A 15437-nucleotide genomic window follows, 5' to 3' on the forward strand; every position below is an offset into this window, starting at 1 on the left:
AAAATATGCACACACGGCAGCCGGCACCGAGAAGTCAACGACTAGCATAACAATTCGCTCGCCCTATGGGACTGCTACCGTTTTTGTTTCTTGTCTGCCTCCAGAGCTGCCCCTGTCGCTGTCCCAGTGTCTATTCGGGCCTCTACCATGTGCTGCATGCAACTTGCCACTGCTCTCGGATTCAAGTCACGGCGTTGACAACAACAACAACAACAACAACAACAACAACATCGGCAACAATAACAATTTAGTTCCACTGTGCGGCCCATGCCACTGCCTTAATTATCTCTTCTTTTCTCAGTCTCGCAGTCTGAGCCTTTTCTTTGTGTTTCTTCTGCTGCTTCTTATATTGTTTCTTTGATTTTATTTCTTGGATTTTCTTTGCCACTTTTGAAACAGTTGGTGGTTCTTCATCGTCATCATCACCGTCGTCATCTTGACCAGCATCATCAACATCATCTAGGCGTTTTCGTCAAACGCAACTCCCTCTCTGTGGGACCACAGACTCTGCAGTGGCAGCTCGCCAAGACCCTGACTGTGTTTCGTTTTTTTCCTCTTAATACTTAGTCGCATACCTTTGTTGTTTAACATGTGCGGGAGAAAAGGTTGCCAGACTGTTAAACCATCAACCTGTTGGAACTGTAGAAACCTACACACACATGCATATATAATCAGGCATCTAAATTCAGGCACTCTTTGGGCAAAAATATTTAAATTAATGTATATAATTATACTCAAGTTGGTTGCACAGCCTTTTAACTTTAGAGGATTTTTCAACTTTATCTGTATATTTTATCATTTATAGAACACGTTTTATTTCTAATTGTTTCTGTTATACATATAAATATATAAGTACTAGCAATAAATACAGTAAGATTCTATCCAATCTTACAATATTTAGCTTATGAAACGAAGTATTTAATAATACAGGTTATTTTTGCGATAGCATATAAGTATTATATATGTGTGCGTGTGTGCATGTATGTGTGTATGTTTGTGGGTGTGTGTGTGTGATAGTGTATATATGTATATGCATGCATGCATGTTTGTTTTCCAATACCAAATGCAGACAACGCTTATTTTTCGAATTTATACCACGTGCTCTCCTCCTCGATTCTCAAGAATTCAAGTAGGCCCTGCAGTTTTCATGTTTAGCTAGTAATGTTTTTTTTTTTTTTGTGTTTTTGCTTGGTTTTTTTTTTGTTTTTTTTTTTTTTTGTATGTGTGTGTACATTCATAAGTATATACATTTATATGTATGCATTTATGTATACCTATAGGTACGAATGTTCATATGCATTCAGGTATTATGCATGCATGTATATATGCATATATGTATATATGTAAGTATGTATGTATGTATGTATGTATGTATGTATGTATGTCTGCATGTATGTGTGTATGTATTTATATGGTTATATGGTTTGTATTAACATTTTTTTTTAAGTACATTTTCCAATAGGCGTATAAAGTTTCGCAAAGTTTTATTATGGTAAATGGTAAAAACGGTCTCAATATATTTAACTAAAAAAAGAAGCTATTAGGAGTATTACCTGAAATCTTGTTTTATTTCACACAGCTTATTTGAATTGAGAATTAAGCAAACTCTACGAATAATCCTTTGATATATTAAATCATATTGTATTTGCTCCTATACTGGGAGTACCCTTGAATATTAAGATCATAAAGTTAAGAATTCAATCAGAGTACTCAGAAATGTAATTTTCAATAATGTCCCCCATCGCATTCGACTCACAAATCACACCCTACCACCATATCATATTAGGTTCGACTCCCCCAAGCCGCAAGCGGCCACCGCAGTTACTCCCTCGCCCATTGGAAACTTACCGAGCTGAATGCAGTCTGGCAACCCGTGAGTTTGTTCGTCTACCCTCGAAAACGGTAAGCAGTCGGTAAACAGGTAGCTCTCTAACTGACAATAACTCGTCGTACGTATGCACGTTCCGTGTGTCTGTCCGCTGAGTCCGGCTGTCCGCAGCGTGCGACTGGCGGTCGGTTGGTTAGTTTGTTTGCCAGTTGCTCTTGTTGTTGTTGGGCCTTTCTCACTTGGCTGGTTTCGAGCGCGATCTCTCTCACTCTCTCTCTCTCTCTCTCTCGCTACTCGTTGCGGCTTACTCTCTCACTGCAGCACTCTGCGAGTCGCTCTCTTCGAACGACGATGATGACGACGACGACAGCGGCTCGGCAATATTGGATTAGTCTTCGAGAGTTGATCGTAGCTGACGCACCTGCGCGCGGATCGTGGCTACAGTCACACAGTGGAATTGCATACGTATGTGTGTGTGAGTGTGTTGTGTATCTGTGCGATACATCTGTATATTGGGGAAAAAATGCAGGCACAGTGAACTTGTTGCAACGTCGCAACCGAACCCGCTCACCGATTGCCGATCGCTGCTCGCTGAAAAGCGCTTTTCAGTGGCGTGTCGTAGTGTGTGTGTGTGTGTGCCAGTGAGTGTGTGTGTGTGTGAGCGTGTGTGTGGGTAGAGTTTGGGACTACTTGAGGAGCGAATTGGTAGCTGCACTGGCTTCAGCTCCTATTTCAAACAAAATGTAGAAAAACACATTTCAGCTGCCGTATCTCGTTTGTGGCTTGGCTTGTTCGTTCGTTCGCTTCAGTTCGGTTCAGTTCGGTTCGGTTTGCCTTGGTTTGGTTCCCTCGGCTCGGTTGGATCGATCGCTCGTTTTGCTGGCGGTTGCTTTCGTACGTGGTTTGGTTTTGTGTTTTTTTGTTTTTCGTCTTTTACGTGGTTTGTGGTAGCCGCCGCTGCTGTTGCTCCCGTAACACCCGCGACCGCGCGCGACTGATCGTGCCGTGATTGTGTCGCGCATACATCTGTAAGATACATTTGTATCTATCTGTGTGTATGTGTCTGTGTGTGTGTGTGCGTTGTACTACGTGTGCGTGTATCTAAACTTATTGTATACATTTTGCAAGCCAGCCGATTGGATACTTTATGTTATCTAAACTTAAAAACCCATTGTAGCATATATGGAAAATTCTTTTGTCAAATTCCTAATCTAAAATATTGTTTGCCTTCTAGAAATCACAAAAAGTTTAACACAAAAGTGCCACAAAAAAGCACAGAGAAAGATATAGAAAAGGAAAAGAGAGAGAAAAAAACTAAATAAACTAAAACTTGTTCAAAATACTTGGAATACTGGCCAAGCCAAGCTTGAAAGAGCCTCAGGCGCTCTGCGCACAGACATCAAAATTGTTTACAGGTAAGCTACTCACGCCCCAAGCTGGCAACACCCCCAACCAAAAAAACACTCAAGAAAAAAAAAAAAAAAATCAACATAAGATTCCACAAAAAAATTCCGCAGCTCAAATTTTTTTTTAGGGTCTAGCTAATTATTTTCTTTTGATTTTCGCTATGGCCAAAAGCGAATCACAGCGAGTCGCAGCCACAGCGAGTGGGCCCAAAGAGAGCGAGAGAGAGAGAGAGCACGAGAGAGAGACGTGACTATGGCGAGTAGCAAAGTAAATAAAAAATACGCTGACTGCTAAAACCTGCTCCAAGCGCATACACACACACTCGCATACACACACACACACACACACACACACACATTGTGCTGTAGCTCAACGTTGGAGGCTCCGCCACAGTTGGCGGTTTTTTGGGCGACTGGCGGCGGCTGCCGCAGCGGCTTCCACTACAACTGCATGTGCCACTGTCATTGCCACCGAACTCAGTGTGGTGCCTGCCTGCCCGGCTGCCTGGCTGCCTGGCTGCCTAGCTGGCTGCCTGGGCTGCGTTCCATTGACAGGCAGGCGGCCTGGCGCTCGGCTGGGCTCTGCGGCTGACTCTGACTTGGGGTTCGACTCCAGCTCGAAGGTTCGAGCTTGGAATTTTTTTCTTACCTTTTTTTTGTTGTTGCTGGCCGTAAACCAGTTCACTTGTAGCCAGTGCCAGTGGCCAGTGGCTCTCAGCCTCAGCCTCAGTTTTAGCAGCTCTCGTCGTGCTCAATTTGAATCCGGTTTTTTTGGACTTGGTCGTAGCCGTCGTCGTCGTTGCCAGCTTGGCTTGCCGCGCGCTTTAATTGTTCAGAACGTGTGTCCAAAGAGGAAACGCAATTGCCGCAAGCTTCTGTTGGGGCTTGGGGTTTGGGGTTTGGGCTTTCGGTTACCATATACCATCATCTGGCTCTGCCATCAACATCGCTCCAGCATCTTTGTGCTTATTTTCCTTTGATTTTATTTAAATGCTTTAGTTTTTTTTTGCTGCTGCTTGAAAACGCCTCCCGCGCTCCCACAGTCTCGTTTTTCATTTTTTTTTTGTGCTTTAGATCTGGCATGGGGTATTGGAGATTTTGGTGCTCGGGTTCCATTCGCTGCGGTTCTATAGAGCCATTGGCTTTTGTTGCGCTCGACTGGAGCTCGAGCTGGAGCTGGAGCTGGAGAGCTGGAAACTCTTTGAATTTTCATCATTGTTTGTTTATAGGCAATTTGGTTTGTGCTCTGGGTTCCTACTTTTTAGCATAAGAATAGGCACATTAAAATTTATTGCATTCGGTATATTTCTGGGTGGGTTTTTTTTTCTTCTTTGTGGTATCAAATTTAATATCAGTGCAACGGTAGGGCATGGTGTTTTGGTCTGAAAATAACGCTCAATAAAAACGAAATTAATTAAATTCGAAAAACAAATTAAAAGCATCTAAAACTTTAGTCAAACAAAAGACAAGCACTTAACGCTAGCCCATAAAGCTAAAAAAAAAAAACAATGGGACATACAATTGGCCGTAAAAGGCGAAGCCCCGCCACGCCCATTTGGCACGTGTGTCTCTTTTTTTAACTGGCGCTTGATATTATAGACAGCTTTTTAATGTTTTCCATCGGTTTTGATGATGAAATTAAAGTTTATCCATTACAATATGAATTGCCCTGTGTGGGGAGAACAACGTTTGAACAGATCTGGATTAAGTCCATCCTCAAAAGCAAGAGGGCTATACATATATCCAAACACACAAGAGATCCGCTCAGTCTATAGTAGCCGGTGATTATGAGTTATTGACAGTCCATGCACAAAAGAACTGAAGAACTCTATTTCTTGAAGAGTATTGTCCAGATTCAAGAGTCAGAAGAAGCGTAAAATACGATCGAGTTAAGAGGATTAGCTGCCTGAGCAGCGCAGAAGAAATGGTATAAGGAAATGGGCAGAGCAGCAGACTCTGACGCCTTAAAGGGAAAGAACCGCTTTTTACACATTTCAGGTAAACTCGTAAATTCAAAGATTAAAATAAATTATAAAAATTTGTAGCAAGTGGCGAACATAGGAGAGAGACAGATATTTAAAATAGCTCAAATAAATTTATAATTCAGAGTAAATAGAGAGTTGGTAAGAGTTCAATGTTTTTTTTTTGGCCTATCAAATTAATATTTATTTTGAAAATTTTTCCAACTTTTACAAAAATTCATCGACTTTCATTAATTTAATCGATAGACTTGTAGAACTTAGCTTGCTTTTTAAATCAAATACAATCAAATGTCTACTAAATAACTATTCAAGACGAACCAAAAAAACGCCGAGACCACCTTTTTATGTTTGAATTTAATATTTGATAAGGTCTCAAATTAAACACATTTATTGGTTTATATATATTTATATATTTAATATAAGCCATAAAATTAATATCTTACGGTACGCTTGCTTGGTTACGAAATGTTCTTGCCAATCTCTGACCAGTTTGGTTAACTTTTGCTTCTTCAACGAAACGAACCCATCAATTTGGCTAGTTCTGGACCAGTTTTTGTGCAGCCTCGCTTAGCCCCGCTTGATCATAATAATTATAAATTATGTTTCTCAATTAATGTGAACAACCTTAGTAATTTATAGAACAGTTTGCAGCCAGCTGCATTTCGAACCCATAAAACTTCATTAGCAGATTCATGAGCTGCTCGAAAAAAAGTAAAAACGCATGCAACATGGCTGCTGAATTAGCAAAGCTCTTAAATTAATGACCGCGCACTTACACACAACACACACACACTCGCACATACCAACTGATGTGGGGTATGTGTAAATCCCATAGATATTAATCAAGAAAATTATAGACACGCCGGTGGAGCAGGTATCCAGGCACTGGCTGGAAAACTACAAGCGCTGATGATTATGGCTAGAGATTTTAATAGCTACGACTATTATCTCGGAGCTCCGGCCGCGGCCAAAGGGTTGTCAGATTAACGCAAACGCAAACGCAAACGCAGGAGAATGCAGGCAACGGCTATAATTACAAGTTGTTTCTTAAACTTTTATTTCGTAATACCCTGTTGCTCTGATTAGACAAGGGTATGCTGTTTCCACAGCCAAAAAGAACTACTATAACTTCATAATATTCTCGATCAGCAGCAATGGCCCAGGCGATCTCTCCGATCTCGGAGACTGTAAGAGCTAAAGACTTGAAATTTGGAGAGCAGCTTTTTCTTCATACGAACTTTAATCATAAGTAAGCCACAAAAATCTAGAAGATATCTCGCAGCTCATAAGAACTAGTCTCTATCCAAATCCAAAATTCTCTGGATAGTTTTTTTCATTCCTTGCAAATTCGGAACTCATTTATTTTAGTTACAGGGTATCTGCCTCTCGAGCACTTTCGACTGGAGCACTCTGATTTTTTATTTTATTTTTTATTTTCTCCTTTTTTTTTTTTTTTTGGTTGATGATTAGCTACCTTCGCCGTGGCGGCGAGCCTGGCCCGAAGGGATTAAAACTGAGCACACACACTCGCACATGCTGACCCTTTCTTGTCGTGTGTTGTTTGTTGTTGTTGCTGTTGTTGTTGTTGTTGTTGCTTGTTGTTTTGTAAGCAAACTAAAGTAGTACGCTAAGCGTCTTGGTCCAAGCCCAAGATACGAGCCACACATTGGACAAAACTTCGTCTCGTTTCTATACAAATATTAAATCCCTTTGCGCATGTGTTTTTCTTGTATCTGTGTGTTGCCCACAGCTGTGTGTGTGTGTGTGTGTGTATTTTTTTTATCAACTGCTTTGAACCTTTTCCACTGGGTCTACGCGTCTGCTGCGTCTCTTTGGCTGATTGTTTACACAAAGCCAGACCCAGTCTCGGGCCCAGAGCAGGCAGCGAAAAGTGGCAGCCAAATTGCTCCTCGATATCTTTTATTTTCTTTGCCAGTAGTTGTTGTTGTTGTTTCTCATACTCTTTTTTTTTTTTATTATATGTATACACACATTTAAGCCTTTGGCTTCATTTGCTGGGCAACCGTTTGCGCAAACGTTTCGCCTGTGTGTGTGCGTGTATATTTGTATCTCGATATTGTATCTGAAAGTACACAGCTCTCTCTCCGCTCTGTTCACATCTCCTTCTCGTGTCTATCTGGCCTGCTCTTTAGCCACAACTACGGCAAGTACGTGCAACGTTGTCGACGACTTCGCATTTTGCTGATGATGTCCATTATTTACATTAATTTTATTTGTTTTTCTTATTTGGCTTGACGTTTCAAAAGTGCCGATGTTTCAAAAGATAATGAACGCCGGATCGCAATTGTGTGCACAGACAGGGACAGACTGAGAGGGTCGACAGTTCGGACAGTTCGGACAGTTTAGACAGTTAAACAGACACCGAGCCCCAGTCATAAATGCATAAGTGTATGGCAAGAAGCAGAAGAAAGAGTATAAACCTAGAAAAAAAAAATGAAAATAAAATTAAATACGACAACGAAAAACCCCAAAACGGGTTACCTCTTTTTTTCGAGGCTAACTACAGATACTACGTGACGCTGCGGCGTGAGTTGTGATATATCCGACTGTTCAGTTACTTGCAACTACTTGGATGCGACTTATGGAGCGTTCGAATGAAGATCAGTTGGTCAAGTACTAAAAGGCAGTTAGGTAAACTATATTCAGAGAGAGAGATTTCTTTATTGCTGGAAATATGATTATGCAAGTAAGGGTTCAGTTTTTTCATTATCAAAAAATTAAAGTAATGTTAAAGGAAAATGAACATTATACAAACATTTATTCAGTTTTTCTTGAACATCTTAAAATGTTGTTAGTCCTTTAACTTTATTTTGTTTACATATACGTCCATTTTATTTATAGGACGCAATATCTAACAGCTGAATAAAAGCAATATAATCTAAGAAAAACCCTTTGTAGTTCTGCACACAAATATTAATCTAGAATATACGTAGAATCTTAATATAGTTAAGAAGAGTAAAGAGTTGTATTAAATGGGCCTAACAGGAGAAATTAACTAGTAAATTTAAAAAATTGTAATATATATTTTACTGTAAAATTACTTTTTGTACATATTAAAGTATTCCAATGCAGTAGACGCTTGACAATTAAAAGGTTCTAAATCTAGAATTGTTTGCAACAATTTGATATTATTTATCAGCTTTTCTTAAATTTGGCATTATTAAATATTTGTCTTTCAGCGACTGCATTTAAATTTTTGAAATATATATATTTTTAGTTTTATTATTAATATATATTCTGAAGGAATAAATTATTCGAACTTGGGCTAATGATAATTGTTAAATTTAAGGTATTGCCGCTTTACAATCATAAATCATAATATAATCGGCAATAATTATTCATTGCAACTGAAAGCATTTTACATGTCAGCCATCCCGTAAACTCCAATCAAGTATTTGCAGATTTGCAAATTGAACTCAACGTTTAACTAAATTGTTTAGTCAAGTTGTGAGTTTCACTTTAATCAAATCAAGTTGTCAATAGAATAGATACAACTTTTGCAGCCTGACCAACCACTTGGTTTTCTCTCTCTCTCTGTCTCTCTCGAAAAAAGTCCTATGTCATTTCTAATCAGACAGTGCCATAAACTATCTATCTTAGTTGCACAGATCTAATCTGACAGGCACACAAACAGCCGAGCCACATCTCCGGGGCACGTGCAGTTGCCACAGCGGATCCAGCGACTACGGCGATGATGCAGCACTTACAACTATCTACTTATCATGTCAGACAGGCGGAAAAAAAAACAACCAAATGCAGAATAACTAAAAAATCACGACGTGAAAAACTCATTTCAAGGCGCAACCAACAGTCACAAGTCGCGAGAACATTTCCAGCAAATGATAAGCAAAACTGTCAGTGCATGGGCGGGTAGTCGGAGGGGTTCGCTCGATCGGTCGGAGGGGTTGACTGAGTAGGGAACTGCCTGTTGTGGTTTTTACGCAACTGGTTCTTTATGATCGATCCGGCGACAATATGAGCGTCATTATCATTATCAGCATTACTTTGTACCGCACTCCACACTCGTTAGCTTCTGCTTCTTCTCGCTATTAACGCGATGATCGTGTTCCCCCCCCCTCGAGTCGAGTCAGAAGCCGAAGCTCCTGTTGCGTAAATCCAGTAAGCAGTCGCTCGAACAGTTCGCATCGGGTCGCTTCTCGCTGCTCGCTTCTCGCTTCTCATTTCTCGTACCCGGTCTCAGCTACCGAGTGCCTAACTGACTGACTGACTGCCGTTTAGTTCGCTTAGGCTACCAGTTGCATTTGTATGGCTGCCAAATGCCAGTATCTATGTGTACCTGTGTACGTGTGTATGTGTGTGCACTACTGTGTGTGCTGCCTCGCTGCCTGAGTCAGGCAGGTTTTCAGACGCACAATCTTATCTAACCTGGCAGCGTCGACAACTCCAACTGCGACGGCGACTCGTTTCAGTTCAGTTTAGTTTCACTTGCCGCCGCCGCTGCTGATAAACAAAAATACAACAAATAAATAAAAAAAAAAAAATAAATATAACAAAAATTCGTTTGAAAAACTTACCCAGTAAAAAATAATCTAAAAAAGTGAATTGGTAAATGGATATACCCTATAGCCGCAACTCAGCTCTCTTCTGCTGCTTCCAACTTTTCTACTTATATTACAATTTCAATAATTGGTAAACAACTCAATAAGTTAACAACAAATAAAAATTAAAAAATAAAAAACACACCTTATATTTCAAAGTGTTTTGGAAAAAAACAAGAATCAAGTTAAATGCAATTTAATATCAACTGTTCTGTCATTAATTGAAAAAATGCTAATTAAATTTAATTCTTGGAGCTGTTTTGTTGTTCGCCTTGCGAACATATTGTATCCTGTTCTAAAACATTAATTTGTATTAAATTTGAGCAAGCATTTCAAAGTATTCAAATTGCCATCTAAATATTTATTGAACTTACAGTTGACAAGACATATTTATATTAATTTAAATAATGGTAAAAATATTAAGAAATATAATTTAACTTTGACAATATTTGCCTACATTTTTGATCAGACATAAACTTCGACAAGGCATTAAAAAATGTTAAAAAAATATAGAAAGCTTGTTGGGATAGATAGAAAATGTATAATTTATTTCTTAAAGTTATTTAATTTATAAACTTTGCTCGATTTAACATATTTGCCATCTGTTACCAACTTTGGCCCACTGTAGCTGGACTCCGATTCGCCCTATTTGCGAGCAGGGTATGCTAACGGGGCAAACAGCAAATATACTTTTTATTGGGCTCGACGAGCAATTAAGATAAGCCTTATAGAGCCCCAATAAGCCGCAACAATTAACACAACATTTGACTAATTGTTATATTTTCTCTCCCTCTTTGTATCTCTCTCTCTCTCTCTTCGTCTCGTTATCTGCAGCTGAAGGTCTGACGGCGATGTGAGTAGGCGCCAGCCCACAATATGCCCACGGATAGCACAGCCAGCGAGGGCGGAGGCGCCATACCCATGCTGCGCGCCTCCCGCATGGATCAGTTCATGTCCACGGTGGCCGCAGTGGCTGCTGCGGCAAGCGGTGGCTCCGGTGGCACTGGATCCACCGGCAACTCGGATGGGTCGGGCAGCGCCGGCGATTCGAGGAACTCGTCGGCTAGCAGGATCTCGGCAGCGGCAGCTGCCTACGAAACACAATTGGCCTATCAGCAGCATCTGGCCGCGTCGGGGCTGCACGGCGGGCCGCACGGACCGGCGGGGCCGCCGCATCATCGCGAGATATCGGCCTTTGTGCCGGTGCTGCCGACACGCCAGGCGCTGGAGGCGAAGGCGCGTGCCGGCAGCAACTCCAACTACGAGATCATTGCCATGATGGCCGACAAGCGCAAGGAGCTGGCGCTGCGCGAGGCCGCGGCCGCTGCTGCCATGCTAGGCCGCGGGGGTCCGCCGGGTGTGCCGCCACCAGGCGTGCCGCCACCCGGCGTGCTCTATGGGCCGCCACCACCACCGCCATATCTGACCGGGCCGGGCCCCTCGCCCACGGGTGCCGGCAGTTTTCCATTTCCGCCGGGCGCGGCAACGGCTGCAGCGCTCTTTCCGCCCGGCCTGGCGCCGGGCATGCACGCCGGCCTGGACAGGCGCCTGCTGCGCGCACCCGGTCGCGCCTCCAGGCCCAAAAAGCAGTTCATCTGCAAGTTCTGTAATCGCCAGTTCACCAAGTCCTACAATCTCCTCATACACGAGCGCACGCACACGGACGAGCGGCCCTACTCCTGTGATATATGCGGCAAGGCTTTCCGGCGACAGGATCACTTGCGAGACCACAGGTGAGTGCAAGTGGGCAGCGGGCAACGGGTGGTGGGTCTGGCCAGTCACCTGGGCAACGACCAGGCAGAAGGCGTGTCTGCGCTCGTAATTGCTGCCATACCTCAAGGCAGCAGCAGCAGCAGCGCAGCAAGAAGAAGCAAAAACATGAAAAGTAAAAACAGATGAAGCGAGTCGCAGCTGCAATACTCTCTATTGAGACTTGAGTGGGATGTGTCTAAGGAAAAGGGGAATCGGAGAACCTGATTTCTTCTCCTAAATAACTAATTGATAAAGCTTTTTTATTTCGAGTTAGAATAGAAAACTCCTTGAGGTATTTGAATTTATTGCTCAAAATGAAATCTTTAAAGCAACTCAGTATTTAGAATGAAGAAAAAGGGTTAAGAATTTCCTTTCCTTGTAAAATTTGGATTAGTAGAATTTTAAACCCACGACTTTTGTTTGGATAAATAGTTTCATTTTTGTTATTCATCTTAATGATCTTCTACCAGAATAACGACCCAATGGAACGACAAAATCAGTTGGCTCAGACATTTAGCCAAGTTATGCGAAGAACATGCCGCAGAAGACAAAGTTAATTAACTTTGTTGGTTTTCAGTTGGAGGGGGGGCGGCAATGAGGGGTGCGGTTGCGGAGTACTCGATACCTACGTACTGAGTAGGTTGTATATGTGTGTGTGTGTGTTGGGCCTGTCCAATATGCCCGGACTGTGTCTTTTGATCGTTCGGTTTCGGTCCATTTGTCGTTTGTTTGCTTTGCCGCGGGGCTAATTTCTCAGCAGCGGCAACGGGCCAAGAGAAGGCACCAAGAAAAATCTCGGTGCGCCTCGCAGCCGCCCGAGCAATGGCAGAGACGGGCCCAGACCCAAGCAGAACCGAGCTGAGGAGAACCAGTTTTAAATTTTTTTTTTTTTTTTTCTGAAAAGACGCAGCAGCTGCTGCTGCTGTTGCTTCTGCTGCTGGTTGCTGGTTGCTGGTCCAACAACAAGTGGACGCCATTTCAAAGATGGCTGCCATAAACATAAAATATATCAGCGCACTTTATCTGAGCGGACAGAGATAATATGCAGAGCAGAGATAACTGTCAACTCAAGTTGCCAGCTACCAGCTAATGGGCTGCTGGCCAAGCAGCTACCAAAAACGCCCACGCAATGAGCCAAGTCAATTAATGTCTCCCCTCCCCCTCTTTCCTTCTGTCAGGTATATACACTCGAAGGAGAAGCCATTCAAGTGCACGGAATGCGGCAAGGGCTTCTGTCAGTCACGCACCCTCGCCGTGCACAAGATCCTGCACATGGAGGAGTCGCCGCACAAGTGTCCCGTGTGCAGTCGCAGCTTTAATCAGCGCTCGAACCTGAAGACCCATCTGCTCACCCACACCGATCACAAGCCCTACGAATGCTCCTCCTGCGGCAAGGTGTTTCGTCGCAACTGCGATCTGAGGCGACATGCGCTGACGCATGCCGTGGGCGAAGTGAACAGCGCCGACTATGTGGATGTGGGGGAGGAGGACGAGGCGAGGCAGCTGAGCGGTGATGAGGAGGACTCGCTGCTTGAGGTCGACTCCCCGCGCCAGTCGCCCGTCCACAATCTGAGCGGGCAGGCCGAAAAGGATGAGGCGGAGCGCATGCGTCTGAAGCGCAAGGCCACCAACAACAGCAGCAGTGCCAGCTATGAGCACGAGGACAGCGAGGAGGAGTTCGATGACTACGATGAGGAGGAGGAGCTGCATGAAGCTGGCGCATTAGACCTGGCCGAGGATGAAGACCTGGAGGCAGAGACCGAGGAGGAAAAGGCCGAGGTGGCGCTGGTGGCGCGTTTCAAGGCTGGCCAAGCAGCCGCTGCTGCCGGAACGGCCAAGCCGGAGCGCCAGGGCGTCACCCATTGCCATCACGAGGGCGGCGAGACCTACACCATGCGGCCACACGGCGAGCGTCAGCAAGAGGAGCCGCCACATGTAGCGGCAGGGGCAGGGGCAGGCGCTTTACCTGCTTCGTTTATGTCCGGGCTGCGCTATGCGCCACCGAGTGGCCCAACTGGACCACCAGGAGCAGGACCACCACCGACGGCCGCACCACCAGCACCACATCACGGCCATGGGCATTTGTTGCCACCTGTTAATGGAGATCCCTATTTGCCCATGCTGCACGTGCGTCGCGATCTGCACCACAAGACGCTGAACCTCAGCAAGACGTCGCCCTCGACACCGCCCAGCATTGTGACCAGCAGCTCCAGCACCGGCTCCGGCTCCACGGAGCCAGCCAGACCGCCATCGCAGCCGCTGCACTCGCCGCATGAGGCGCTGCCCAGTTTCCTGGGCTCCATACCGGTGCGCAAGCGCATATTGCCGCCACCGCCGCCACTGGTGGAGCTGGTGGATCATCAGCGCACATATCTGGAGAATCCCGGTATCTATGCCTTGAACATGTCGCGTCATCCGCCCAGACAGCTGATGTGCAAGCCGCCGGCAACGGAAACGTGTGCACCGCCCGATAAGGGAGCAGCACGCCCACCAGGACCACCGGCAGCAATAGTAGTACCAGCTGCCGCACAGCCACCGCCACCAGCAGCAGTAGTAGCAGCGGCAACTCCGCCAAGCGCTGCGCCGGCGCCGGCACCAGCTCCGCCCAGACGAACGGGCTTCAGCATTGAGGATATAATGCGTCGCTGAAAATGGAGGATTCGAGTTTTTAGTACACTAAGGATTGTTTCAAGGCTTTGGCATAGATCATGTGGCATGAGAAGATCCCGGTCAGCTGATCTGTGTCAGGCAAAACACGCTACTTAGCCATAAGCGCACTTTTAGTACATTTTAGTACAATGTCTCTAGGCAAGGCAATAAGAAATACTTTTAACTCTAGATATATATTTAGGTATATAGCTTATGGATCGCAAGCTAAGAAAACTGTTGTTGCATTTGTAGAATGGCATTATGCCTTTAGTACACTGAGTACACTTTAGTACATACAATTCAGATTTGCCTAGTTGTGTGTGCTATTCGTACATTTAGTGCATTCCCATTTAGACCAGCCTGATTGCATGTTGATAAGTATGTTTTTAGTACCCTTAGAACATTCCGTTTAGATCAGATTAGTTGTAGGTGTGCTTCAATATTATCAGCATTGTGCTTTTAGCACATTTAGTATAGTCGCTTGTCATCGTTTAGTACATGGCGTAAACCTATTTTAAAGCATCCTAGTTGTATAATTCGAGAGTCTATCAGTTAGTTGTCGTCTAGTTTAGTCCAACACTAAGTGTTGTTGTTTTCTTTAGCTAACTAGTATCTAATTAAAATCCATACTAAAATACTTGTATACACAACTTTAATTTATGTTTAATTTGTAAGATAATCTTGATGGCAAAATCGTGTCAAGATTTACGCTGAGGGAAATAAAGGTTGAAAGTAAAAGTAGCTTAGAGACATGAGATACAACACAAAAAAAAAAAAAAGCTAAACAAAAATAAAATCAAACACGCTCGGCAAATGCAGCCGTAGAATTCCAGTTAAATGTTTATAGGCTTAATTTATAGCATATTTTAAGTATGTATTTTTAGAGTTTTTAGTACAGCCTTCTAGCATTCCATGGTCTTCCTTCAATTTTAAATGACTTTGAAAAACCACAATTAATATAAAATATATATTTAAATAAAGTTTGCATTGAAATTAATTACATTTTGATTTCGATTAAGAGAAACGCATCCACTTGCATGAATCACTCGTCCATCAATCAAAGCGACATTGGAGCCATTATCAAGTTGTACTTCAGGCACGTTTCGCATTGGTCTCTCTCTCATAGACAACGCCCCAAGCATGGCCAACACGCACAATTCGGCGCTCGATTCAAGGCAGGTTCCAAGTGCCGCACTCGAACACGTAGAAAGTTCAATTAATGTGGCACGTAAATCGCTGT

The 15437-nt window shown here is 43.6% G+C and overlaps 1 protein-coding gene across 3 annotated transcripts; it reads left to right on the forward strand.

The window, feature by feature from the left end:
- Positions 1-2188: 2188 nt before the first annotated feature.
- Positions 2189-15024, forward strand: bowl (brother of odd with entrails limited). Of its 3 annotated transcripts, none has more exons than XM_002052473.4 (4): positions 2189-2293; positions 3063-3243; positions 10631-11529; positions 12727-15024. In XM_002052473.4, exons 3-4 carry the CDS (start codon positions 10673-10675, stop codon positions 14195-14197), a joined length of 2328 nt encoding a protein of 775 aa, XP_002052509.1. In that variant the 5' UTR covers positions 2189-2293; positions 3063-3243; positions 10631-10672; the 3' UTR covers positions 14198-15024. The 3 variants fall into 3 exon arrangements, with proteins under 3 accessions (XP_002052509.1, XP_032294474.1, XP_032294475.1); XM_032438583.2 differs by having other exon boundaries at positions 2211-2303; XM_032438584.2 differs by lacking the exons at positions 2189-2293; positions 3063-3243 and adding an exon at positions 9734-9887.
- Positions 15025-15437: the final 413 nt, after the last annotated feature.

Source organism: Drosophila virilis, chromosome 4 (assembly GCF_030788295.1).
Source record: "Drosophila virilis strain 15010-1051.87 chromosome 4, Dvir_AGI_RSII-ME, whole genome shotgun sequence".
Lineage (NCBI taxonomy): Eukaryota > Metazoa > Arthropoda > Insecta > Diptera > Drosophilidae > Drosophila > Drosophila virilis.

Coding starts and splice junctions, on each gene's coding strand:
- bowl (XM_002052473.4), top strand. CDS start 10,673: ATGCCCACGGATAGCACAGCCAGCGAGGGCGGAGGCGCCATACCCATG. Junction 11,530..12,726: donor GATCACTTGCGAGACCACAG/GTGAGTGCAAGT, acceptor TCCTTCTGTCAG/GTATATACACTCGAAGGAGA.